Here is a 24,483-nt window from a genome sequence, read left to right as displayed (position 1 = left end):
TATAAAAAAATTTTAAAAAATATTCGGCCACCCCTTTCTCCATCTGGCCATTTTGTAACCCCAATTTTTTTATTTTTTTATTTTTTATAAAAAATAAAAGTTACGGGCAATATGAAAATTTTGGGATAGTATTGGTCGAATTGAAAAAAAATTGGAACTTTGTGGGGGTGTATTGCAAAAATTGAAACTTTTGTGTTTAAATTGAAAAACGCTGTCAACTTTAAGGGTAAACTGTAATTTTTCCTAAAAAATATTTTAAAAGAAATCAATTTCGATGAAAATATTTTCCGACTACAAACAATTTACGTCAAAACAATTAGAGCCAATGTGTTAGCAATTTTTTTCCCCATAACAATTACAAAAGACTGGGATCATTATAAGAAAGAGCTTCAACAGAAAATATAGTTGAAAAGAAATGAAGAGTGACATCGGATTTTATTAAATTGTTCAAAAAGTTTAAAACATACAAGATATTGTAAATTTAATTATTTAATTAATATTTCAACCCGACTGTTCTTCCAATCAAACAATATAGAGAGGCACCCAGCCTAGCGATCCATCCATATAATGCAACGGAGGCTCTTCCCTTCTTCAAGTAGTTCGAAGGCTTTGTTAATTTCTTGGAAGCTCAGCTCATTTGTTATGAACTCGTCCAAACTAAGCTCCTGCATGCAACACAAGCACACACCAAATTTTAGCACATTATATTCTAATTCATGACCAGCAACATGCATGATTAATGATTAATGATTTCTATAAACTATATATAAAACAAATCAAACATATATTTACTCGAAAATTTTCTTTCTTGTTTCAAAAATTGATTTTCTTTTTTCGAATCTTCAATAGGCTAATTAATAGGCTTAATTTCGTTGGTATTAGTATACCATTGATATAACAAAATGAGAAATACTACATAAACTCTTTGCAAATGTCATGTTAGGAACTAAACGCTTAGAAATGTAAAAGAGGAAGTTCGTGTAACATTTTTAACTTTAAGAAGGCATGATCACTAGCATAGAAATAAGCCAAAATAAATAAATAATTATGGCAACTTAATTAATTACCTTGTCTAGGTATTTCTGGGCAAGGAGAGGGATGTCAGATTTGGGCTTGAGACCTCCAAAGAATGAGCCAGCGACGGTTTTACCTCTCAGAAGCTCATGGGGACTCACAGTCAATTGGGAGCCAAACCTCTCCACTCCAAGTATCACTGTCTTTCCCCATCCCTGAATTCACCAAACCATAACTTAGAGATTATTTAATTATCTTTAATTTGCATGCATCATGAAAACAATCAATATACATATATATGCATGTTATGCAATATTGAACAGCCATGCATGCATGATGCACCCCATGGGAAAGATGCCATCGATATGTAGATATGCAGTTGCATGCGTGTGCATGAATGAGAGAGGGAGAGAGAGAGAGAGAGGGAACCTCTCGGCTACTTCTAATAGCTTCTTGCATTACCGATGCCATCCCGATACACTCGAAGCAATAGTCTGCACCGCCATTTGTTAATTCCTTAATTACCTGATTATCAAATCACAAAAAAAAAATAATAATAATAATAACTGTTCATATATATTCAATTTGCATAAAATATATATATATATGAACAAATTAAAGATGGATGTGTAAGATTTCTCTCCATTTTTTGAAGGTTTTGAAAATTGAACGTACATTAATAATTATAATTTCATAAGGTAAAAACTCCAACCTCGTTGACTTGCTTTTCTCCACAGGTTGCAGGGTTAACAAAATCGGTGACTCCAAATTGCTTTCCTGCATATTACGTTAAACAAAATAACAACCGTATTAATGGTTAAAACAAAAATTCCTTAACTCTTAAAAGGAAATAAATCGTCAGGTTAATTAATAGACAGCTCACCTATCTCGAACTTTTCGGAGTTCAAATCTATACCTATAATCTTCAAAGCACCACGAAGTCTTGCTCCCTCCGCAACCTGGTGTCAATTTGTGCATCTAACATTCCTTATATAATAAAGGGAATCTGGACCATTTTTTCTTTTTTTTACATGTTCGCATATATGAGAAGATGAAAATGAAAAGCAAGATTCAAATTAGTGACTTTCGCCTTCATGAAGTGTAATTCCTAGCCAATTGAGAACGATCCAAACCCTATTTTGGTAGCTAAAACGAATTCTTTTAAGGCTTGAGCTTTTTTTTTTTTTTTTTTTTTTTAACTAAAACTCTTATAAGGTTAATTGGGCCACCTAATGGAACTCTTTGCATGTAAGAAACACATATTTTTTAAATAATATGTGCATTTCACGTCTCTTTAGTAAAATATCCTCCAAAATTATTCTTGCAATTAAAAACGAGAAATGATAAAGGTACAATTTTTTGGCATAACTTTTGACCAATTTTTCTCTTATGTGGTCATTTTTTTAAAAAAAAAAAAATTAAAAAAAAAAAAAAAAAATCTTAAGCAATAGCATCTTATGTGGTCCTTTTTTTATTTGGCATTTTTTTTTTAAAAAAAAAAATGGTCTTTTTTCTTCATAATAATGACCATTAAAAAAAAACTGATTATTTTTATGAAGAAAAATACCTTTTTTTAAAATATATATATATATATATATATATATATATATATACCAAATAAAAAAAGGACCACATTTGATGATATTGCTTCAAAAAAAATAAAAAATAAGAGAAAAATTGGATCAAAATTGTGCTTTTATCATGTTCTATAAAAAAATATGTGTTTCTCACCTACAAAGAGATACATAGAATTTTTATAGACGGATGAAAAAATTTCTTTTAACTTAATTCGAAAGAAATATTTTGCCGCTTTCCCGGCCGGACCCAAAAACTTATTTGCACAAAATTTTAGAGCAGATAAAAATACCACCAAGTAAGGGCAGTTAATCCACCCCTGGGGTTGAGTTATTTTTGTCAATTACTATTACGCACGTACCGCAAGTCCAACTGCTCCGAGCCCAAAGATAGCAACAGTGGACCCCTCTTCGACCGCAGCTACCTTCCACGCCGCTCCTACCCCTGCAACCAACCACATGGGAAGCCTTCTAGAATTAGAATTTCTAAATTAGTAAGCATTATATATATATAAAGAGTAAAGGAATTAATATTATTACAAGATAACTTTGGATTATGTATGCTTGAGTAATTTCACAACCAGGCAGTGGGTGGACTGTAGGGTCACCGACTCACCATCATGAGATGTTAGGTATCGTGGAATCATAATCAGAAGTGGATATATAGTGCGATTTTAAAAGTTTTCAAAATTAATATAGTTATGTTTTTGTTAGGGAATATTTTAAAAAATGCTTGGTTTATATTTTTTCATATTTTCTTATAAATTCAATTGATCAATTATTAAATCTGTAAGGTTCATCATTAATTTGTGTGAGATCCACATAAATTCACAAATCTAATGATTGATTTATAAGATGAAATGAGAAAAATATTGAAACTAAACATATTTTAATATTTTATAATGAAAGATATTTAAAGGGTTTTGAAAAAAGAATAAAAAAAAATATATTTATGATGTTAACCCACACCAAACTCTGAAATATTTATAATGACGATGCAACAACAAAAAAGTTATTCTTTTCTTGTCATTAATTTATTGAAACGTTGACACTTCGTTTAACGGATTAAGATTCTTAGTAATATTGGGAAAATTATCTACCAATTTTTTTTTTAAATCTTGATCATCTATTTTTATTTAACAGTCACTATTTCGCTACGTGTTTCACTTAATATAAAATAATAAAATATTATTAATTTTTCAAAAATAAATATAAAATTAAATAATAAAAAATAAAAATAATTATTAAAAATATGAGATGATCCTGCCAACCCAATTCAGCCTGATGGCCGAAGATACCCCCAACGGTTGGGGGTGGCTCCACTGTTCTTACCAAACCAAGTTAAGAAATTGACTAGTTGTTGGGTTTTGGTAACGATTGCTGTATGTCTCGAGTCTTTTTATTTTTTATTTTTTAACAACTTTATTTATTTTCTAACTTTCATCATTTTTACTAAAAATTCTCATTGAACTTAAAAAAAAAAATTGCAATGTCACAAGACTCACAACTCTGATAAAATATCACGTTAAATCCTAACATATATTTAATTAACATAATTTGTAATTTTATAAGTTTTTCAGTAGTATAAATGTCATTTAACCAATTTGTTGTCTTATTTAACCTTAAATCTTAATAAAAGGGACATTACAAATTCAAAAAAAAATGTAAAATCAGTTCTTGTGGTTTATTTGATTTACAGGCATCAAAATGAACTTAAAAGTCTTTGAAAAATGCCAAAAAAAAAAAAAAAACAATTTAGTCCTTACAACCAAATTTCGTTCACTGACTTAACAGTTTATAATAGCTTAAAACGTTAGATCCAATAAAATTATGATACTTGTTTACATTAACAGAATTTGTTAAATTAGTTGACAAAATTTGACTGTAGGGATTAAATTATTTTTTTGATATACCTCAATAACTTTTGAGTTCATTTTGATACCGCAGTGAGCTCATCGTAAATCAGGTAAACTGCAATAACTATTTTTAAAAAATTAATTGCAAAAGAGACGTTAAAGGTTTTTCTGTTTTTTAATAATTTGATGGTCTGTCAAATCAACGAACAGCTTTGGAAAGACTAACCTGTGGATACTCCACAACTAAGCAGGCAAGCCTTATCGACCGGAAAGTCGGGGTTAATTTTGACGGCATGGGTTACATCAACGACGGTATACTCGGTGAAGCTGGAAACCCACAAGAAATGGTGCAACACTTCCCCATTCATATCCTTAAATCTGCTGGTTTCGTCCCTGGGCATGTCAGGCGAACGCTTCTGCCCAAACACCGAGCAGGCGTTGCTCTTTTCAGACTCGCAATCTCTGCATTCCCCGCAATTCGGGAGGAACACCGGCACCACCATATCCCCCTCTACGAATTCCTCCACATGCTCTCCCACGCTTTCAACAACACTAACGAATGAAAACCCAAAATTATATAAACAAATTAACAAACTGCTTATGACATTAACGATAATTGAATTGGGAATTGAAAAAGGAAGAATTATATTTATACCCGACGGCTTCATGCCCAAAAATTCTTGGGAAAACTGCACCAGGTCCCTAGAAAGATAATATTGGAGTTTATTCGATTTAATTAATACTTTTAAAGGTTTATTTTTATGGTAGGGATTCACTGGCCGGGAACGGGAAGCTTACTGCATTCAGTTTCCAAAAGGTGACGTCAGTATGGCAGAGGGATGTGCAGATAATTTTGATCCGAACCTCCCAAGCTTTAGGTGGGTCTACTTCAATTTCCTCGATCGTTAATGGCTCTCCCGGATTTCTGCAAATTGCGGCTGTTTGGATTGCAAACAAAGAAGCTAAATTGGTTAATATGGGATCCGGATAGCCTGCAAAAGACGATCCTAGAAAGCAGAAATGGAATGTTGAAATAAATACAAGAACCTTTGCATCTTATAACATTTCCTGCAGTTTCTGGTGTGCTTCTGCTGATCTCCATAACCATGGATGGACTAAATTGGATTCTGTTGAGTTCTTCTCCGACCTTGACCAAAGCTTAAAGAAGACAGAGCTCTTTGCTTGATCTTTTTGTATAATGTTGTACACAAAAACACAAGTCTAAGCAAAATTATTGGATAATAAATGTAAGGCCTGTTTGGTGGCTGTGTTGTTTCCAGAACAGCACATTTATGTACGACTGAAGACTGATGTTGCAAGCTCTCCCTTCTCTCTATAAATTCCTCTCTTTTATTTCTAGGCATTATCAAGAAAAACTTTAAAATGAAATCTAAATTTTTCCTCATCTTTTTCTTTAGTGGTAGTGTTCAGTGTCTTCTCTATAAGTTCTTCCGGCTTTGGTTTTCATTTCTGGCGGGTTGCTTTAGATTTAGTTTGTAGATCTAGATCTAGTCTTTACAACCTTAAATCTGATTATCTTCTTCGGTCAAGGCGTGTCTTTCGATGAGATGTTTACGATTCAACCATTATATATTTAAATATGAAATAATTAAATATATTTTATTTAAAATCATTCAAGCTTTAACTGGAATGCAGTTGTGGACAATTCTCATGGGCGTTCTGGGAATGACCTTATGGCTCGGGATTAAGAGAGTAAAGTGTCGGCCGCACGAAGTTTTACAAAAAAATATATTAGTAGAACTTGCTCTGGTTAAAGGCTTGGCAGCTCTATACGTCGCAGAGTTTGGTAGGGAGATGAGCTTTATATATATTATTTTGGAAAGAGAGTAAAAGCAAAGAGTAAAAATTGGAGCAAATTCGGTCATATAGTGGAGGGTGAAGCTAAACGGCACGCTGGCTTACGCAAATTTTTTTTTTTAAAATATTTTTAATTTTTTTAAAAAAAAATTAGCTGGCGTGCCGTGTATCATGGCCCTATAGTGGATGGTATCAAAGGGGATTACATCATTTTTTGGTATTTGAGGATTAATCATGTAAAGAGTGATGTAAACTCAGTTGCTCATGTTTTGGTGAGTGTGTTATAAATAGAGTTTGGGTTGAAGAAATTTCAACTTGTTTTTATGGTATTATAATCTGGAAACCCAGTTTAATATTTGTTTACCAATAAAGGATTAAAATTTGTTCAAAACAAAATTCTTTGTAATTAGTTTTTACTATAATTGGAGCCATAATTAAACAACATTGATTAACTTCTTTGTCATAATTGGAGCCTTAAGGGTTTTTTTTTTTTTTTTTTTTTTTTTTAAATGAAACTTAATTATACTGTAGATATTTGGGGCCTTATTTTACTGGGGACCATAGGCATTTGCGTAATTTACCCAGGCAATGAATTTGCCCTCGTTAAACTCAAGGCCCGCTCAATAAATTTGGAGGCCCAAGTCACAAATTTAGGTGGAGCCTTTTTATATTTGAATATTAAATAATTAAATACTTTTTATTTTATTTAAAATTAATTTTCTCACTTTTTACTCTCTTTTTTTTTTTTAATTTTTCCAAATGGCATGTAGAATTTATTTATGTTGTGAGACATTTAATTTCAACAGATGACATATTTTTTGTTGAATTACATATAATCCTTTTGAGAATAACTTCTACAAGATTGTGGCACAAACCCATAATTTGTGCTATTCAATGAGAAATTGACACATCAGCTTCGTACAATTAAAGCAAAAAAAAAAAAACAAAAATAATGGATCATGTCCAAATCCACTAAAAATTAAAAACTCTGCACATCACATATATGGATGTGATATGGTATGTTTATTTTCTTTTCTTAAATTGTACTAAGCTAATGTGTCAATCTCTCATTAGGTAGCACAAAATGGTGGGTTTGTGTAACAACCCCATAGAAGCAACTCTCAATTCTTTTTATGTAAAGTTTATTCACACAAAATAAAATTTACTTTATTCTAAAAATTATATTAACGGATGAATATTGGTTTTAAGTTAAGAAGTGTCATTAATATTGTCACTTTTAATTTTTCACTTTTATTTCCTCTAAAATTTCAATATATTAGGATTTAATTCTTTGTAATTATGGTTTACCATAATTGGGGGCCGGGGCCATAATTATAGACTATCGACTATTCTGTTTCATAATTGGACCCTTAAAGGTTTCTTTTATAAAAGGAAAATACTATTATTATGTCTTCAAGGGGTAGTTAAATCGGCTGTGAATCACGCCTAATGAAGTGGTGATCACTAAGTCGAATCCGCCTCCTCCTTCCCTTGTATGAACATGTCAAAAAAAAAAAAAAAAAAAAAAATTATTCTATTATTATTTGGGACCTTATTTTATTACGGCCATTAGGCAATCACCCAATTTGCCTAGGCAATGAGCTGGCCTTGACTGACCGGACTCAACGAAATTTTCCTTCTCTTTGGATTGTATAACACAATTCCTTAAAAAAAAAAAAAATTCCTTTGTTAACCTTCTAATTTCCTTTCGCTCTACATCATGCCCTTTCTCAGGAGTCATGAAGATATATATCTATTCTTTATCACATGCCAATATTATTAGGAAAATGCTTAATTTCTTCCCTTATTTTTCTCTGATATTTCTACTTTATAAAATTACCATTAAATCTGTAAAATCATATGAGTCTCACACATGATTCCACAGACCTAATAGTAATTTAAAAAAGTAGAATGATGAGTAAAAATACCAGAAAAGATTATAATTTATAATTATTTTTTTCGAAGCCAGTATACATCCGGGAAATAAAATGGACATCATGGGCAACAGTGCAACACAGTTGTTTTTTAAAGCCCAAAAGGCAGACGAAAAAAAAGAAGAAGCCCAGTTCTCCGAATCTGCATCAAGAACAGAAGAATGAAAGTGAAATGGGAAGGAGCCCAACACAATTACAAGTCGTGGCCCAATATACTAAATTGTGGGCTGCTTTGTTAGGCCGCATATGGATTTTCATGACCAATTGTAGTTGAAGTCCTGAATTAATTTTTGTTTTTTTCCTGCTATTAATTAAAATTAAGGATTCCCCAAATTGGCGATGGGGTGATGGTCTCGTTGATTATATTTACGAGACACATACTGATTTGTAGCTAATTCATATAAATTCATATAATAAAGTGATGTGTGTTACTTAATATGTGAGAAATACATGTTTTTTTTAAGGAAAAATGTATAATAAATCTTTGAGTCAACCCTCCAAATTTTAATATCTCTAAGTTTTTTTTTTTTTTTTTCGAAAATTTAGTTCCTGAATCAATTGAAATTACAATAAAATTCTTGCTGTTAAAAATTTTTAACAGACATTAGGATAACTCAAAATGCATCGTTTTACTCTATTAAAATATTAATTCTTTATTAATTTAATTTAAAAAATTAAATCTAAAAATTTTAAAAATAAAATAAAAAATTGAAGGGTGGCCAGCACCACCCCTAGCCACCACCCAATCCCTATGGGGGCCGCAAGCCACCCTAGGGGTGAGTTGACCACCCCTGGGGTGGCTTGCGGCCACCCCCAGGAGGTTTGGCCACCCATGGGGTGGCTCGAACCACCCCAGGGGTGGTTTGGGGTGGCTCGTAGGCCACCCCTGGTCACCCTTTAATTTTATTTTTTATTTTTTATTTTTACTTTTAGATTTAATTTTTTAAATTAAATTAATAAAAAAATTAATATTTTAAAAGAGTAAAACGGTGTGTTTTGAGTTACCCTAACATCTGTTAAAAAATTTTAACGGTAGGAATTTTATTGTCATTTCAATTGAGTCAGGGACTAAATTTTTGAAGAAAAAAAAAAACTTAAGGATATTAAAATTTTGGATGGTTGACTCAAGGATTTATTATACATTTTCCCTTTTTTTAATAGTTATATGTGCTTCTCATATATATTTTTAATAGTTATAGGGCACTGTCACTTTATTATATGAGTTTATATGAATTAATTACAAATCAGTTTGTATAAAATTTTTGTCCATATTTATGTGTGTGACTCTTTGAAAGGAATATTTTATATTTCCAAATTAGTTAAAAAATATAAATAAATAAATCATTATCCGGTTTTGACAAGTAATTCTAAGTAGTCTACTTGTGACTATTATTATTATTATTATTATTATTATTATTTTAGCTTTTAATTGATCATTATTGAATTTTGATCAAATGGTGATTTTAATAGCCACATCATTCTTAATATGATACAAGTAGGCTACCTATGACTACTTGATGTTGACAGTTTATCATCTCATTAATGTTATAATTCGTTACACTGGTTTCAAATAAGTGAAATTATGCAATTGATTGTTTACGTTAGAAGTGTGAAGATTTAATTGTATCGTTATTTTATTTTATGAGTCTTATGGTGGTCAAATGCACCAATCTGAGTCGGAAGTCTCCATGGCTTAAGAATCCGTAGTCTTTTTCCAAGACTCTCAAGCTTTAAAAAAAGAAAATCCCATATCTCAAAAAAAAAAAAAGAAAATCCCTTTTAGACGAGGGGAAGACTTCAAGCCATATGAATTCAATGCTTTTTTAAAGGAATAGGAATTGAAATGAATATATCACCAAATGAAAATGACTAAATTTATAAAAATTGATAGGAATCGGATTTTAATTAGTTTTTTTAAAATATCTAAACTTATAAAAATAACATTCCCCCCCCCCCCCCCCCCCCTCCCCAAAAAAAAAAAAAAAAAATCTTTTTTAGCACCAAAAGAAAAATTATTCATATTTGTCATCTCTCTCATAGGTAGACTACTATCCTTTTGAGGGTGGTCGGTGGCGGCATAAGCCTCCTGGAGACAATGGTTGTAACGCCCTTCTAAATATAAATGCGTTAACTTTCTATAGGTAGATGACTATCTTTTTGTGGGTGGTTAGTGGCAGCAGAGGCATACCGGAGACAATGGTCGTAATGCCCTTCCAAATGTAAATGCGTTAATTTTGTATAATCCATGTGGTGCTACTACTATTGCCAAAATATGAAGCAAAATTTGTCATGTATTTTATTATTTATTTTTAAACCATTAACTCATTTTATAAACTTTAAATAGAACACCAAACCTATAATATAAACGTAACTCATTCACTTATAACCTAAACACCATATACAATGCGCTTTTGCGGCTATTTTCTTCATGTAAAAATGAGAGAGGCTTTTCTTTCATAGTAAATACCAAAACTGAAAATCCCTAGCATTTTACTTTTCAACACCATGTCATAGTATACATTTTCAATTCACTTGCAAGCAAATAATAATGTGAAATAACATTTAAATCAAACATAGTCATAATACAATACACATTCAGAATACAAAAAACATATTCTCTACTTCACTTGATAGTTTATTTATAGGTTTGTTAAGCGTACTTTCCCACTTAATACTGGAAGAGAAAAAGTTATAATTATTACAATTAGTGAAGTTGCCATGATCTTCACTCACAAAATTATTACTATCAATATTATTGGACTTGTCATTGTTGCTATTGATGGAAGCACAATGCATATCTACTATTACTACTAAACGTGATACTACTATTACGGTTGGACACACAACTATTTTTACGGACGAGTATGCAACACACATTCATTATTACTATTGAATGCACAACTACTATTATTATTGGATGCGCAACTATTGTTACTGACAGGCGTACAACACACATAAATTATTACTACTGGATGTGCAACTATTGTTATTAACATGTGCATCTATTATTAAGTCGTGCATCTACTACTAATGCTAGACATGCAATTACTATTGTTGTTGAACGTAACATTATTCTCATTGTTTTTAAGAATGTGATGCCTAATATGATTATCTTCATATTTTCACTTCTTCTTTTTTTCTTTTTTCTTTTTTTTTTTTAAAGTTTATATGTTTTTAAAATTACTATTAAGGACAAAGGCAGAGTTTAGTATGGACAAGAATCAAGAGCCAATAAATTGTGTTGTTAAGAGTCAATATGCAATTTTTTTTTTCCTTATGAGGTGGGGGGTGGCCATCCGTCCCCGACTATTATCAAATCTATATATATATATTTTTACTTTGAGCGGTGCTACCGAGCAGTAATATTTTCAAAATTCATCCCCAAATAGTGTTGTTGTAAATTACAAATGTGCCATTGCTTCTAAACATTAGTCTTTCATTTTTCTCTAAAAATAAAAAAATAAATAATTTTTACCTTATTTGTATCTCATATCAATTATTTTTTATTACTATTTAATTTTTTTTTAAGAAAACGCCCGACAAAACTCTCCAAACAAACGATTACGTAAATTAAACACCACCTAAAATCTTTGAAGAGTACGGGACACAATTATTCCGACACGATTATTCGAAGGAAAAACAAAAAAGAAAAAAAAGCATTTGAGGCTGAGGATGAAGACAGTAGATGTACAATCCTTTTTGACTTTATGCAGCTTTTTCTCTATTTTTGGCTTTTAAAAGACGACAACCAACGAGAAGATAGGATGGTGCCAAGTTGCAACTGATCAGTTGAATTTTTGGGTAACGTTTCGTCTCACATTTGACCAGATCAAAGCATTTGGAAGTAGTTAACAAATTAACAACGCTAATTACATTTTTAACTTAAAACTCCTTAATTAATCAATCCTCCAATCGATATATTATATGGGACCTGGCTCTGCCTGGGTGGGTGGATATTATTGTTGCATCGCAGTCAAGCAATTAAGCATCTTGGAGGCGACTGGCGAGAGCTTAATTAGACCACAAAACGTTGGACGTAATACATACATCAATGTTAAAAAATCTGTGCGGTTGATCGAATTGTGGCCGCAGGATGGGTCAAAAGGGTGCACAGAAGTCAGAAATACAAAGGTTCAAATGATTAAAGTATAATCCTGGGCCCATGTGTGTTAAAGAGAGATACCCCTGCTTAAAGAAAGAAATGGGTTCCGAGCTTTGACCAGATTTTTGAAACTTCGGTGGTCCGTGAACCTCAAAGTAAAAACCTTGTTGAAGCTACCAACTTAACTCTCACGTTTTTTCATCCTATTCGATAGTTTAATAGGTAGTAGTTCACGTCTCATGATGTAAAAGTGATTAATTCGAATTCTTCTCATTTTTTTTTACGTGAACATGTTAAAAAAAAAAAAAAAAACTCACGCTATTTTACCATCGGGATTATTAAGAAAAAAAAGAAATAATGACATAAAAAGTAAAATTAATTCTTACATAAAAAAAAAAAAAAATGATTAATTTTTCACCCACACTCGTCACAATTATACGAGAATTGTACATCATTCTAGTGAATAACATTCCAATAATTTATGAGATGATATGGTGAAAGAGAGAGAGAAACTATAGCGTGCCTTCTTTTACGGGTAATGTTTCTTCTTCTCTTCTTTTAAGCGTCGGCACGAGAAGAGATGGAAGAGACAGAGACAGACATATTACATCTTTTTACATCTTTTGATTTGGTATTCATATTTTACCGCTCTCTTTCGCTGTAGAAATGCTGATAAAGTCCTCGGACCATATCTCTCTTTATCTCCAAATATTGATAATTTTCTACATAGTCCCCCCTCCCCCCCCTTCTGTCCCTACTCGCCGACTGCCATAAGAAGAAGATTTATCCCCACAAGACCAAGATATACACAAACACAGAGGCGCCACTGCGATAGATAGATACATATAGAGAGATCTATAGAGAGAGAAAGAGAGATGATGGATAAAAGCTGTCAATCCTCTGCAGACTCTACCACAACCACTACTAGTAGCAGCACTACCACTACTAGTAATAATAATACCAGCAGAGAGCAGTACCTCAGACACCTCAACAAGCTCTCCCACAAGATCTCCAAACCCATCATCAAAAAACCCCCTTTTGATCCCCACAACCAAACTCAAAATCTTGTTGATAATCATGACAATCACCAACAATCACAACCGCCGTCACAGGCGCAGCCGCCGGTCCAGCAGCATCAGCCGCCGGTGTATAACATCAACAAGAACGACTTCAGGGACGTCGTCCAGAAGCTCACGGGCTCCCCGGCCCACGAGCGCTTCTCGACGCCGCCGCCTATCCACGCGCCTAAGCCTCCCAGCTCTCGCCTCCAGCGTATCCGACCTCCGCCCCTGGCGCACGTTAGCAATCGCCCCCCTCCCCTGCTAAACGGCGGCGGTCCCCCTCCACAGCCGCAAGCTATGAACACTTCCATCCCCATAACCGCCGCGAATTCCAGCTTCGGTCAGCTCGGACGGCCCGTAACGCCTCTGTCGCCTCTGCCGCCGTTCCCGAGCGTTCACGCGGCGGCCGAATCGCCCGTCTCGGCCTACATGCGGTACCTACAGAATACAGTCTGCACCTTCGATTCCAATCCTAAGCAGTTCTCCGGATTCTCACCGTTGGCCCCTCTGGTCTCGCCGCGCTGGCACAATTCGGCTCCGCCGATGTCGCATCAGCATCAGCAGTTTCCACCGCCGCAGCAGGGGATGCTTCCCCCGCCGACATCGGCATCGATACCGTCATATCCGCAGTTCCCGATGCCGACCTCACCGCTTCCATTCGGTTGTTTGAATTCACCGCGGTCACCGTACCCTTTGCTCTCCCCAGGCCTGCTGTTTTCGCCTTCGTCCGGTCAACTAGGGTTTCCGCAGCTCCCGCTTTCGCCCACTGTGCCGGTGCCGAGCCCTAGATGGAGAGCTCTCTGAGTTGCTTCCGTCTTCAGGTAATCCATCTCTGCGACAACGATGTCGTTTTAGATTTGAGGTTTTTGTTTCTATGGTTTTGTAAATGATTGGGGGGGCTTAGGCGTTATTCAACCGGTGGTAGTTGGATAAGAAACATTGTCCACCGCTGGTGAATTTTAGAGCTTCTTGTGTAAATTTCATAAGAACGACATGTGAAAAAGGAGAAACCCTAGATTTGTTTTTTACGTTTTGTTGGATATTTGGGTGGGAAAGAAAAGTTAAGAGAAGTTATAGAATTATTAGTGTTGGATGCTTCTGTTATGAGTTGGCTATTTACTTGTGAAAATCACTATGCACTCAATTTTCTATTTGTCTTTGCTGATTGAGTTTTTTCGCATGTGTGGATTAAATTTGTTTGGCAATTTGGATAACCGTTAGCCATATCACCTGCACTATATTTGGACTTAAGTATGACATCTTAGGAATTGGGTGCCAAGCTAAAATTTATAAAAAGAAAATTTTAGCTTCTTTGATTACCACATATGGTCAGACTTCTCTTCTTAATGGTGTCGTGTTGATTGTACTGGCTACCTCCTATGATACACCTGTAGCAGTTTATAGAGGGGGCGGTTTATTGATTGGTTGCACTTTATAGGGTAAGTGGAATGGTCTTAATTGATGTAAAGTTGTCAACTAGCTTTGCCAAGCCCGAGTTTGGAGGGATGGCATTTGGAAGTAGGTACATAGAAGAGAGCTTAGCTCTTTGTGGTTGAGTTGTGGTAGACAAGCTTTGTTGTTGATTATTTGAGGGATATCCATTTGGCAATACGACACAGGGCTTTAGAGTTTGCCGTGCTTGGTGGGCTCTTGCTCTTGTATGATGATTCTGCCTTTTGACTTGGATGCTTATAGGACTTGGGAAGTTATAAATACATGGTGTTGAAGTTACCAACAATTTTTGTAGTGCTAGCAGTACATGATATGACTGGAGTGATGCTCAACTTTATCAATGCTAGATATAAGATCAACACCTATTAGATCTTCTTGCAGAACAAGAGATTTACTTATGTTGATGGTTTTATATGTTTTTCTTTTAGGTTTCTTACAATACGATCTAATGCTAGCTATGTCTAGACTTCGATGAACTTTTTGTTATATGGAAATTTCTAATCATTGTGAAGATTTGGAAAGATATGGGAGTAATAATAATTTCAGAGGCTAAGATTGAGTAGTGTTGTTCCTAATAGGACTGGGATTAGAGGATAAGAGTAGCATGCCTAAGACTTAGCTGTCTGTCAAGTGAAGGGCTACTTTTAATGTCAATTAATTATCTGCCTAACATAAAGATTACTGGTCTGTAGTTGCTATTGTCAATCTTGCTCTGCCACGTATCACATGTCACTCTCCGTGGAAGTCACATGCCACGAGTAGTGGTAGAAGATGAAGTTGTCCCTCCAGAGGACGACTGCTTTTAAAAGTACATGGTGAACTATTACCCCTCTGCTTGGACGTGTGTAGCAGAGGAATGAAGAGGGACTAGACAGTGTAACCCATTGGCTGCTATTACCAAGTACGTCCCACTTCTCATGTTTATGCTACGAGGCTTGTAAGGTTGGGTGGAGCTGAGCTAAGGTTTTTGCTTAATAATAAGGTTGATTGTAACTGATGATTAGGTTTGGTTAGTACTTATAGTTGGGTGAGAGAAAGTGATCAATCTAATTATCAGTTATGTTGTCAATTTTTTAGGGGAGAACAGAGAACTACATTTTGTTTTCAAGCTCTATGTGGTCCACTTGGAAGACTATTTTATAGTAATAACATGTTTGTGGATATATGTTTTATGCTCTATAAACTTTTCACCTGCTCCAAAGATTTGACTGTTTAGGCTTTCAATGCTCGGTGAAGCAATGGAATGGATGGCTTAACGATGTGAGTCTTGTGACAAATGATCAGGTTTGGTTAAGACCTGTGGTTAGGTAAGAGAAAGAGTTATAATTAATTATCCTTGTGTTATTGATTGTTTAAGGTCCGTTCTTATGTTGTTTTGAAGTTCTGAAGTGCACCATTTGGGTATCTATTTTATACTTGAAATTCAGGAGAAAGGAGCCTTTTGTGAAGGTTATGGGTATGTTTGTTAAGAGTTTTGAAAAGTGTTTTTGGTGTTTGGATTCAAAAAGTGTTTTTGATGGGAGATAAAAGTGAGAAGTGTTTTTGGTAGGGTCTACATTTGAAAAAAATGTTGTTAGGTGGAGTTGAGTATATAGCATTACTCCACCTGTGGATCACTTGACATTTTCTTGTTCTTGATTTAATGGTTCATGATTTCCAGAGTTCTCTCTACCTTTGAGGTAAGATATTCAATTACGTCACATGATTGATGTCATGATCTGGTCCTATGGATATAACTCTGACAATGTTGTGGTGAAACTCTATTGAGCCGGGGTTTAATTCATGATTCTAATTTTGTGGTGAAACTCTATCCAGCTAGATTTAATGCATAATTCTCTGGAGAAACTCTATTCTGTCGGGGTTTGATTCTATCATATCTCTTTTCTCTATTACTTGTCTTCATGGATCCAAACTCTCATAATTTGTGATAATCATATCTATTTTATGGACTAATATCTTAATTACTTCTACTTTTTTTGTTTTTTTTTTGGGTGTTATTTTTTCTTAAACTGATTTTCAATTCACTTGGTGAAGTATACTGTACACTGAAGATATACCCTTTATGTATTTTATGCTTGTTAGTCTATAATAATATTGATGACAGGACATAAGGATCATGTTGTATATTACTTATGAACATCCTCTGGCGATAACCATTTTGCTCCAACAGTTTGAAAGAATTTTCAGCAGTTACAGAAAAGTAAAGCTCTCATTTCTTTGATTCGATATTGCTCTTGCTGTTTAGGAATATACCTGTAATCTCTAACAAGGATTTAGCAGTGAGGGTCTCTCGTGGCTGTTGATTATGTTCTCAAATGTGGGGACAAGGGAAACCTGCCTTCATAGTTTTTATGGTATGAAATTTCTAGCGGTGGGAATTCAAGGAAAAATGGAAAACCTTTCTTCAAACCCAGCTTGTAAATATGATAATTTTAGTAAAACGAAAACAAAAAAACATCGATAGAAAATTCAAGTCCCAACTGCCTATGTGTTCCCGAAGGCGGTAGGCCCCATGCGCATTGACAGCAAAAATTCATGTGTCAATAGACGCATAAACGCATGTACCCGAAACTTAGGTCAATAATGCTTGCAAGGGAAGAAGGAAGTAAGCATGAAGATGTCGACGGGGAGAGTTTTTGAAGCTTAAGTCAGTATAAAAAACTTTTGAAGAATGATAAGTAGAATATCTATCTAGCTAAAGTGATTGTGATAAAGTGTAGGAGAATACCTAAATTGGTTGATTTCTATCAGTTTATTTGAAGTGTAGGACAAGTCCCAATTGCCTACGTTTACCCGAAGGTGGTAGGCTCCACGCGCCTTGACAGTAAAAATTCACATATCAATAGATGCATAAACGCATGTACCCGAAACTTGGGTCAATAATGCTTGCAAGGGAAGAAGGAAGTAAGCACGAAGATGTCGGCGGGGAGAGTTTTTGAAGCTTAAGTCATGATAGAAAACTTTTGAAGAATGAAAAGTAGAATATCTGTCTAGCTAAAGTGATTGTGATAACGTGTAGGAGAATACCCAAATTGGTTGATTTCTTTCAATTTATTCGAAGTTTTTATTCTCTCCTCATGGTTGCTTAGGCTTGTTTACCGGTAACGCGTGGGCACAAGGGAATACTAGAATTAGGTTCTCGCCCTCTGATGGTAGCAACTGCTGCCTAGCCCTCCGCCGAGAATATTAGGGTGGTTGGGATGATATGGCAAGGCCATTATTCTCTACACCCGTTCTTTCTGCTTTACCCTCATTGGGCTAATCTCAGGGCCCAATTGAGTGAACATTGGATATGGGCTAATTCCAACGAGATCTTAATATACTCTAGATACTATTTTGATGAGGCTGCTGGAGAGTATTTTGTTGTTGTTGTGATTTTTAATGATTTAACTCACAAAAATAGCAAATAATAATAATAATAATAATAATAGAGTTTGGTGAGCCTACCATTTGATTTCCTTTTTGTTGGTAATAATATGCTCTGGTATAGAACACTATCATTTACTTTTGAAGCAGTTTGGGCCTTCTCTAGACCAACCATCTTCTCCTGCGGCCCAGGGGTTACACGAGGTGTTGTTGCAAAGGCGGCTCAATGATCCATCGGCCTCCCTTGGTGGTTGATCTGAAGGTCAACAAGGCCTGAATCCCATTACCATTGGTCTATGCCTATCTACTTTTAGCCCTGTCGAGACCCCAATATTAAAAAAAAGGAAAAAAGTAGCCTTGCATTAAAAATCCCACATTTCTCATCATCTTTTCTTTTATTTTTTTCCGAGATAAAAAAAGAAAAAAGCATTGCGAGATTTCCCATGAGTCAACGAACAAATAAAATTCAAAATAGAGATATAAAAAATATATAAAATCTAAAGGCGGATGCTTATTAAACAAATCAGAATAAGAGGGAAAATTAACTTGATAGATAGATTGGAGAAAGAAAAAGAAAGAAAATGGTTTTACGTGAAATAGATGGTCAAAAGAGTTTTTTTTTTATTGATTTTTTAAAAATATTTATAGGCTGATGTACACCAGTTAACACCATTAATAATTCATATCAATCCAACCTATCAATCTTTGTTAAAATAATAATGGAAAATGTATTCATATTTATCTCAAATTAACATTCAATTTTTCCCCTTTTCCCCTTCTCCCGCTTTCATCTGAAAAAATAATAATAATAATAAAAAATTTAATTTGCAACTTCTTTTAAAATTATAAAAAATTACAATGTCTCACAAATAACAAAATACCCTAAATAAATAATAATAAAAAGTTTCCAATTTTTTTTTTCTTTTGAATTTTTAGGAGTATTTTTGTTTTATTAAAAAAAAAAAAATTGAAAGCATTTTTATCTTTTTGCCTGACAAAAAAAGTAAATGGTAAATTTTTGATAATTTAGAAGAGATATTGATGCTTTCTTTAATTCAAAAGGAGATTGCAAATTGCAAATTAATAAATATTAATTTGAGAAGTATCTGTAATTTTCCCTCTAATAATATATATTCTAAACAGTATTACATATGGATTTGATTTATTCAAAGATGCTGCCAAATAACAAAAACAAAACGAAACGAAACCACACCACCCTGACACCCCTCTTCCCTCAATCAACCCCTACCTCCCTGGTCCTGTGGATCCAACGGCCCACATCCATCCCCTCCCAACGCAATTATCGTTCCCACTACCCCCAAGAAAACCCACCCGTCCCCTCCCCCAATTTAGCATAAAAACTCTCGCAACTCAGATCTAACCATCTAATTCCTCATCTCTCACTCTCTTTTGATCTCTCTGTTTCTGTGATTGAACCAAGAAATGGCGGTGACACCCTCAGCTCGCGAGGAGAACGTCTACATGGCGAAGCTGGCCGAGCAGGCCGAGCGCTACGAGGAGATGGTGGAGTTCATGGAGAAGGTTACAGCCGCGGTGGAGAGCGAGGAGCTGAGCGTGGAGGAGCGGAACCTGCTCTCGGTGGCCTATAAGAACGTGATCGGAGCGCGTAGAGCCTCCTGGCGCATCATCTCCTCAATCGAGCAGAAGGAGGAGAGCCGCGGCAACGAGGACCACGTGGCCACGATCCGCGACTACCGGTCCAAGATCGAGTCGGAGCTCTCCAACATCTGCGACGGTATACTCAAGCTCCTCGACACGCGCCTCATCCCCTCCGCCTCCTCCGGCGACTCCAAGGTCTTCTACCTCAAGATGAAGGGCGATTACCACAGGTACCTCGCCGAGTTCAAGACCGGAGCCGACCGCAAGGAGGCCGCCGAGAGCACCCTCACTGCCTACAAAGCCGCTCAGGTCACTCTTTTTCCTCGTCGTTGCTTTTTTGTTAGGCTTTTCCGTTTCTCTCTTTCGTCTTCCAATATATTGTGCGTCTCTCATTACATAGTTCGTGATCTTGAAGTGCAGATCTGGTATCTTTGTCTGTGTTTCGATCTACTTTGGCACTTAGTTTGGATATTTGACTATGTTTATGATAAATTTTGATATATCAATTTTTTTCCCCTTTTTCAAATGAATGTCTGAGCGTGGATTATGCGAATGCGTTTTCTTTATCTCGGTTGTTATGGAAAATTTTACTTACTATTTTAAATTAATTTGGTAACAAATTTTGTTTCGTTCACAGAATTTTGCGAATTGTTTTCTTTTTTTGGTTTTATTGATGATATATTATTATATTTGTAATTTGATTATGTGCTTGATTTTTATGTTCCTTCATGATTACAGTTCTTATCGCATTCCTACTGATTTTTCTGTGTTATGTAGCTCCTAAAATCCGTTTTGTGTCTGCAGGATATCGCAAACACTGAGCTGGCTCCTACCCATCCTATCCGGCTTGGACTTGCTCTGAACTTCTCTGTGTTTCACTATGAGATTCTGAATTCCCCTGATCGTGCTTGCAATCTTGCTAAACAGGTTGGGAACCTGAACTGTATGTGTATGTGTATGTGTGAGTTAGAAAATGTAAAATTCTATTGTTGATTGAATTGAATTATTCTCTTATCTAACGTTATGTTTAGTTTCCGAGTGAATCAAATCTATGATAAGATCTCTTTTGTCGGATCTTATGATTTGTGTTGTTTTGACCAATATATTAATTTGAATGCTCTATCAATCTATGTGTTACCCATCACTGCTATTTCCTGTGCCAATCAGGCATTTGATGAAGCAATTGCTGAGTTGGATACCCTGGGCGAGGAGTCATACAAGGATAGCACTTTGATCATGCAACTTCTCCGTGATAACCTTACTCTTTGGAGCTCCGACATGCAGGTTTGGAACTTGATCCTTTTTGGTTATACCTTTTTTTTTTTCCCCACTGCCTCAGTCTTGTTTTTATCTACTTATATTTTGATTCTGATTTATTTCTGGCTTTGATGTAGGATGATGGTGCGGATGAGATCAAAGAAGCACCCAAGCGTGATGACGAACAGCACTAAGCGCATTGGGCTATGGATTAGAGTTGAACCTCTCCTCTATGTGTTTTTGATGGGAGAAGGTGCTTGTTACTAATTCCACTGCTATTCTGAGTTTTTAGGAATTCTTGTTTATTGTTACCAAATGGTGGCCATTCTGAGTCCTTTTAGCTTGTCCATCAAATTGCATGTGTTTCTGGATGCACCTTATTTTCTTGAAGATATTGATGCTTTTTCTGTATTGGGCATTTGAAAAGATATATTTTCTGTCATTAGCTTCCTCATGTTTTTAGTTTTCTACTTGAGGGAAGTTGATTGATGCATCCAAATGGGTACGTCTTGCGTTAGTCTGATCAGAAGGTGCATTGAAATGTTTGTTGGATGTTTGATGATTGCTTCCAGTCTACCCCCATGAGCCATAGTTAATTGGTTTTGCTTGCAATTTCGTCCATTACTGCTTGTCCTTGATGGTTATCCCCACTCTAGTACTAGTACAGTCCACTCTCCTTGGGTCCGTAGCATTGGTGACTCTTGCTTTGGATGTTAGATTTTGTTTATCACTTACAATTTGTCAAAAGATTCTTCTAGGCTTGTATAATTACTTTGGTTGGAACCAACTACCTTGTTTGAATCGTGATGGGCATCCAATGAACTTTAGATTAGTGTCGGAGGCTGAAGCTTGTGAGCCATTACTCTGCCTGTAAAGAAGAGGCATAACCCATCAAGGACTCGTGGTTTGGTGATATTTTAAAATCACTTTTTCTAAAAAGATGCACGCAGTCAGAACATGGTTTGTATGACTTTCTTAGTGTCGACAGTTGGCATCTGTGTTTGCCTAGGTGGTCCACACAGTTTGACATGTGATCTGGTAATTGTCATTAACTGATTGATGCAGCTCATAATTGTTAGAGACCTTTTGAACGTCAATAGTCTCTTGCATTCAATGTATCCGTATTTCTATGATGATCGATAAGGCCTAGGGGATGGAGAGGGAAGAGAAAGAGAAAGAAGTCTAGTCTGTTTTGTTACTTTGTAAGAAGGAAGAGAAAAAGAAAGAACTCGGGAGGTAAGTTTAATGGCTTTAGAAAGTATTTGTTTTTTTATTTAAGAAAGTTTTTAGAAAGTATTTTGTTTTTTGATTAATTTTTTTTTTATGTGATATAAAATTGAAAAGTGCTTTTGATGGGGACTATAGTTTTTTTTTTTTAAAATTTTTTTTTTTTACAGGGTTTACTAAAAATTGTTTGAAAAGTATTGTGTTTTAAAGAAATAAATACTAAATATGCTTATTTTAAGAAAATTAAAAAAATAATTTTCAACTCCTTTAATAGTTTGATTTCTTATTTATAAAAATTAGAATTAAAAAAAATTTAAAAAAATGGAGATAGTGGGCGGTGTGGCCACCTGTTTTTTGGTTGAGGTGATTGCGTTGGGGATAGTCGGGTGGCCATCTCTCTCTTTTTTCAATCTTTTAATGAATAATAAGTTGGGCCCCATGTCAGACAAATTAAGCACTTGCTTTCACAAACTATTCTTATGACTTATGAGAAGAGTTTTCTAAAATGTGTTTTGTGTTTTGTTTTTCTGAAAATTATGTTGTGTTTTAAAAAGTGAAATGTTTGTTAAAATGTTTTGAGAAAAATGTGATTTTGGTTTTGAAAAAAAAGAAAAAAAAGTACTTTTGAAACCGTTTCCAAACATACCCAAGTATTATCATTATGTGATCGTCTGAATGGTTTAGTGGGAAACAAATAAAACCTAAAAAAAAAAAAAAAAAAAAAAAAGAATAAATTATTCTTGGGCCGACTGATTTTGATTTGTGGCCTATTGTTCAACCCTTTGACATGCAATTAATTGTACAATCTCATAATTATTAATAGGAAAAGTTATGCAACTAGTCATTGAGATTTAGGTTTATATCAAATTGATCCCTAGAGCATAAAAATTATCTTAAACTCCCTATGGTAAGCTTCGTTATCAACTTGATCCTTCTGGCCAATTTTGTAAGGCCCAACCCATGGCCACCCACTATTTAGGCGGGAAGGGGGTGAGGAGATGGCTTGAGCTACTCCCTTTAGAGTGGGGTCATAAGTTAAAAGAGGAGTGGCCAACATATTCTTCTTGGACTTTCTTTTTCGCGTTTATGATGTGATATTTCTATAATTTTTATTAGGGATAAAATTGAAATTTTATCAAGGCTTCATAAAAAAAAAAGGAAGAATAGAATTTGTATGGAATTGGGCAGAATGATCAATTTGATAACAGCTTACTACAAAGAGTTTTAAGATATTTTTGGTACCAAATTATCAATTAGATATAAGTCTAAAGCTTTGAAGCTAATTAAGTTTACTTATTAATAATGTAATCATGCCTTATATCATGGGATTGACTCGCCTCCCATTGAAAATTAAATCTAACGGCCAGAATCTTAAAATTTACTTCATCAACCCAACACCCTTTTCCTTAATGGCATAAAAGGCTGCATCCTTCTTCTTCCTCTTCCATGTTTACCCGCTCTCAATTCCCGTCAATGCATCTTTGTGAGGAATGAGTGGAGTGGGAAGACATTGTTTTGGTGATACAATTCCATGGAAGATCTATATATGGGGTCTCACTGCCTTTGAGTTGTAGAGAGAAAGTTTTAGATAAAGAAAGGGTGAGACCTTTCATTTTCTTCTTCATGGCCTGACCTTTCTCTATCTTTTTAAAACACTCTCTTTACAACACGTTGCATGGCAGATATGTGATGACACACCATATTTTCTTCCATGGTTGATCTATGCTCACAATATGTTTGGTAAAGAGTTTTGAAAAGAAATGAGAAATGAATTAATTGATGTAATATAAAGGTGAAAGAAATTTTGAATTTCTTGTAAGAGAAAAGTGAATAAAGTTGTTTGATAATGTGAAAAAAAATGAATTTAACATTTTTGAGAGAGAAGAAAAACAACTTGCCAAACATAGTCCGATGGGTGAAGCTTCATTTTGGGATTTCATAATTGGTTTTCCAAACTACCTATGCTAATTCAAGTTCTTAAAAAAGTCAAATCCGATTTAATAGCAGAAAGCCATGGTTATCTGGTAAAGGGTACATTACATCGTTGTTAGCACACAAAATAATAGTGTGCTGTAATACATTGTAAAAAAATTTAGAATTACTTTCAACCATATTTGTTTAAGTAAATCAAAGAACTTTGGCAAGAAGTGTTTTCTAACCTATGCTCAAATTGATGAAATATATAGACTTCGTATTTACAAG

The 24,483-nt window shown here is 34.7% G+C and overlaps 3 protein-coding genes across 3 annotated transcripts; 2 read left to right on the top strand and 1 right to left on the bottom strand.

The window, feature by feature from the left end:
* Nucleotides 1-409: 409 nt before the first annotated feature.
* Nucleotides 410-5,768, bottom strand: LOC132189734 (alcohol dehydrogenase-like 2). The gene is made up of 10 exons (XM_059604513.2): nucleotides 5,492-5,768; nucleotides 5,243-5,382; nucleotides 5,100-5,146; nucleotides 4,671-4,996; nucleotides 2,951-3,033; nucleotides 1,898-1,973; nucleotides 1,727-1,791; nucleotides 1,444-1,539; nucleotides 1,068-1,229; nucleotides 410-665 (listed from the first exon to the last, which is right to left on the bottom strand). The coding sequence occupies exons 1-10, from the start codon at nucleotides 5,550-5,552 to the stop codon at nucleotides 549-551; spliced, it is 1,173 nt and encodes a 390-aa protein (XP_059460496.1). The 5' UTR covers nucleotides 5,553-5,768; the 3' UTR covers nucleotides 410-548.
* Nucleotides 5,769-12,884: 7,116 nt separating this feature from the next.
* On the top strand, nucleotides 12,885-14,463 carry LOC132190358 (VQ motif-containing protein 9). The gene has a single exon (XM_059605328.2). The coding sequence runs from the start codon at nucleotides 13,174-13,176 to the stop codon at nucleotides 14,161-14,163; it is 990 nt and encodes a 329-aa protein (XP_059461311.1). The 5' UTR covers nucleotides 12,885-13,173; the 3' UTR covers nucleotides 14,164-14,463.
* A 4,935-nt stretch (nucleotides 14,464-19,398) lies between these two features.
* Nucleotides 19,399-21,496, top strand: GRF1 (general regulatory factor 1). Its single transcript, XM_059604080.2, has 4 exons — nucleotides 19,399-20,106; nucleotides 20,602-20,724; nucleotides 20,965-21,081; nucleotides 21,192-21,496. The coding sequence occupies exons 1-4, from the start codon at nucleotides 19,621-19,623 to the stop codon at nucleotides 21,246-21,248; spliced, it is 783 nt and encodes a 260-aa protein (XP_059460063.1). The 5' UTR covers nucleotides 19,399-19,620; the 3' UTR covers nucleotides 21,249-21,496.
* The last annotated feature ends 2,987 nt before the right edge of the window (nucleotides 21,497-24,483 follow it).

Source organism: Corylus avellana, chromosome 9 (assembly GCF_965113065.1).
Source record: "Corylus avellana chromosome 9, dhCorAvel1.hap1.2, whole genome shotgun sequence".
NCBI lineage: Eukaryota > Viridiplantae > Streptophyta > Magnoliopsida > Fagales > Betulaceae > Corylus > Corylus avellana.
Note: the sequence above shows the minus strand (reverse complement) of the source record. Positions and strands in the feature narration are given on the sequence as shown.

What these genes read in the sequence shown, in the direction of transcription:
- LOC132189734 (XM_059604513.2), bottom strand. Translation starts at nt 5,552, where the DNA reads ATGGTTATGGAGATCAGCAGAAGCACACCAGAAACTGCAGGAAATGTT. An exon ending in CTATTAGAAGTAGCCGAGAG is followed by an intron (nt 1,230 to 1,443) that starts GTTCCCTCTCTC and finishes TGGTGAATTCAG; the next exon opens with GGATGGGGAAAGACAGTGAT. An exon ending in CCCAGAAATACCTAGACAAG is followed by an intron (nt 666 to 1,067) that starts GTAATTAATTAA and finishes TGTTGCATGCAG; the next exon opens with GAGCTTAGTTTGGACGAGTT.
- LOC132190358 (XM_059605328.2), top strand. Translation starts at nt 13,174, where the DNA reads ATGATGGATAAAAGCTGTCAATCCTCTGCAGACTCTACCACAACCACT.
- GRF1 (XM_059604080.2), top strand. Translation starts at nt 19,621, where the DNA reads ATGGCGGTGACACCCTCAGCTCGCGAGGAGAACGTCTACATGGCGAAG. An exon ending in CTTGCAATCTTGCTAAACAG is followed by an intron (nt 20,725 to 20,964) that starts GTTGGGAACCTG and finishes TGTGCCAATCAG; the next exon opens with GCATTTGATGAAGCAATTGC. An exon ending in TTTGGAGCTCCGACATGCAG is followed by an intron (nt 21,082 to 21,191) that starts GTTTGGAACTTG and finishes GCTTTGATGTAG; the next exon opens with GATGATGGTGCGGATGAGAT.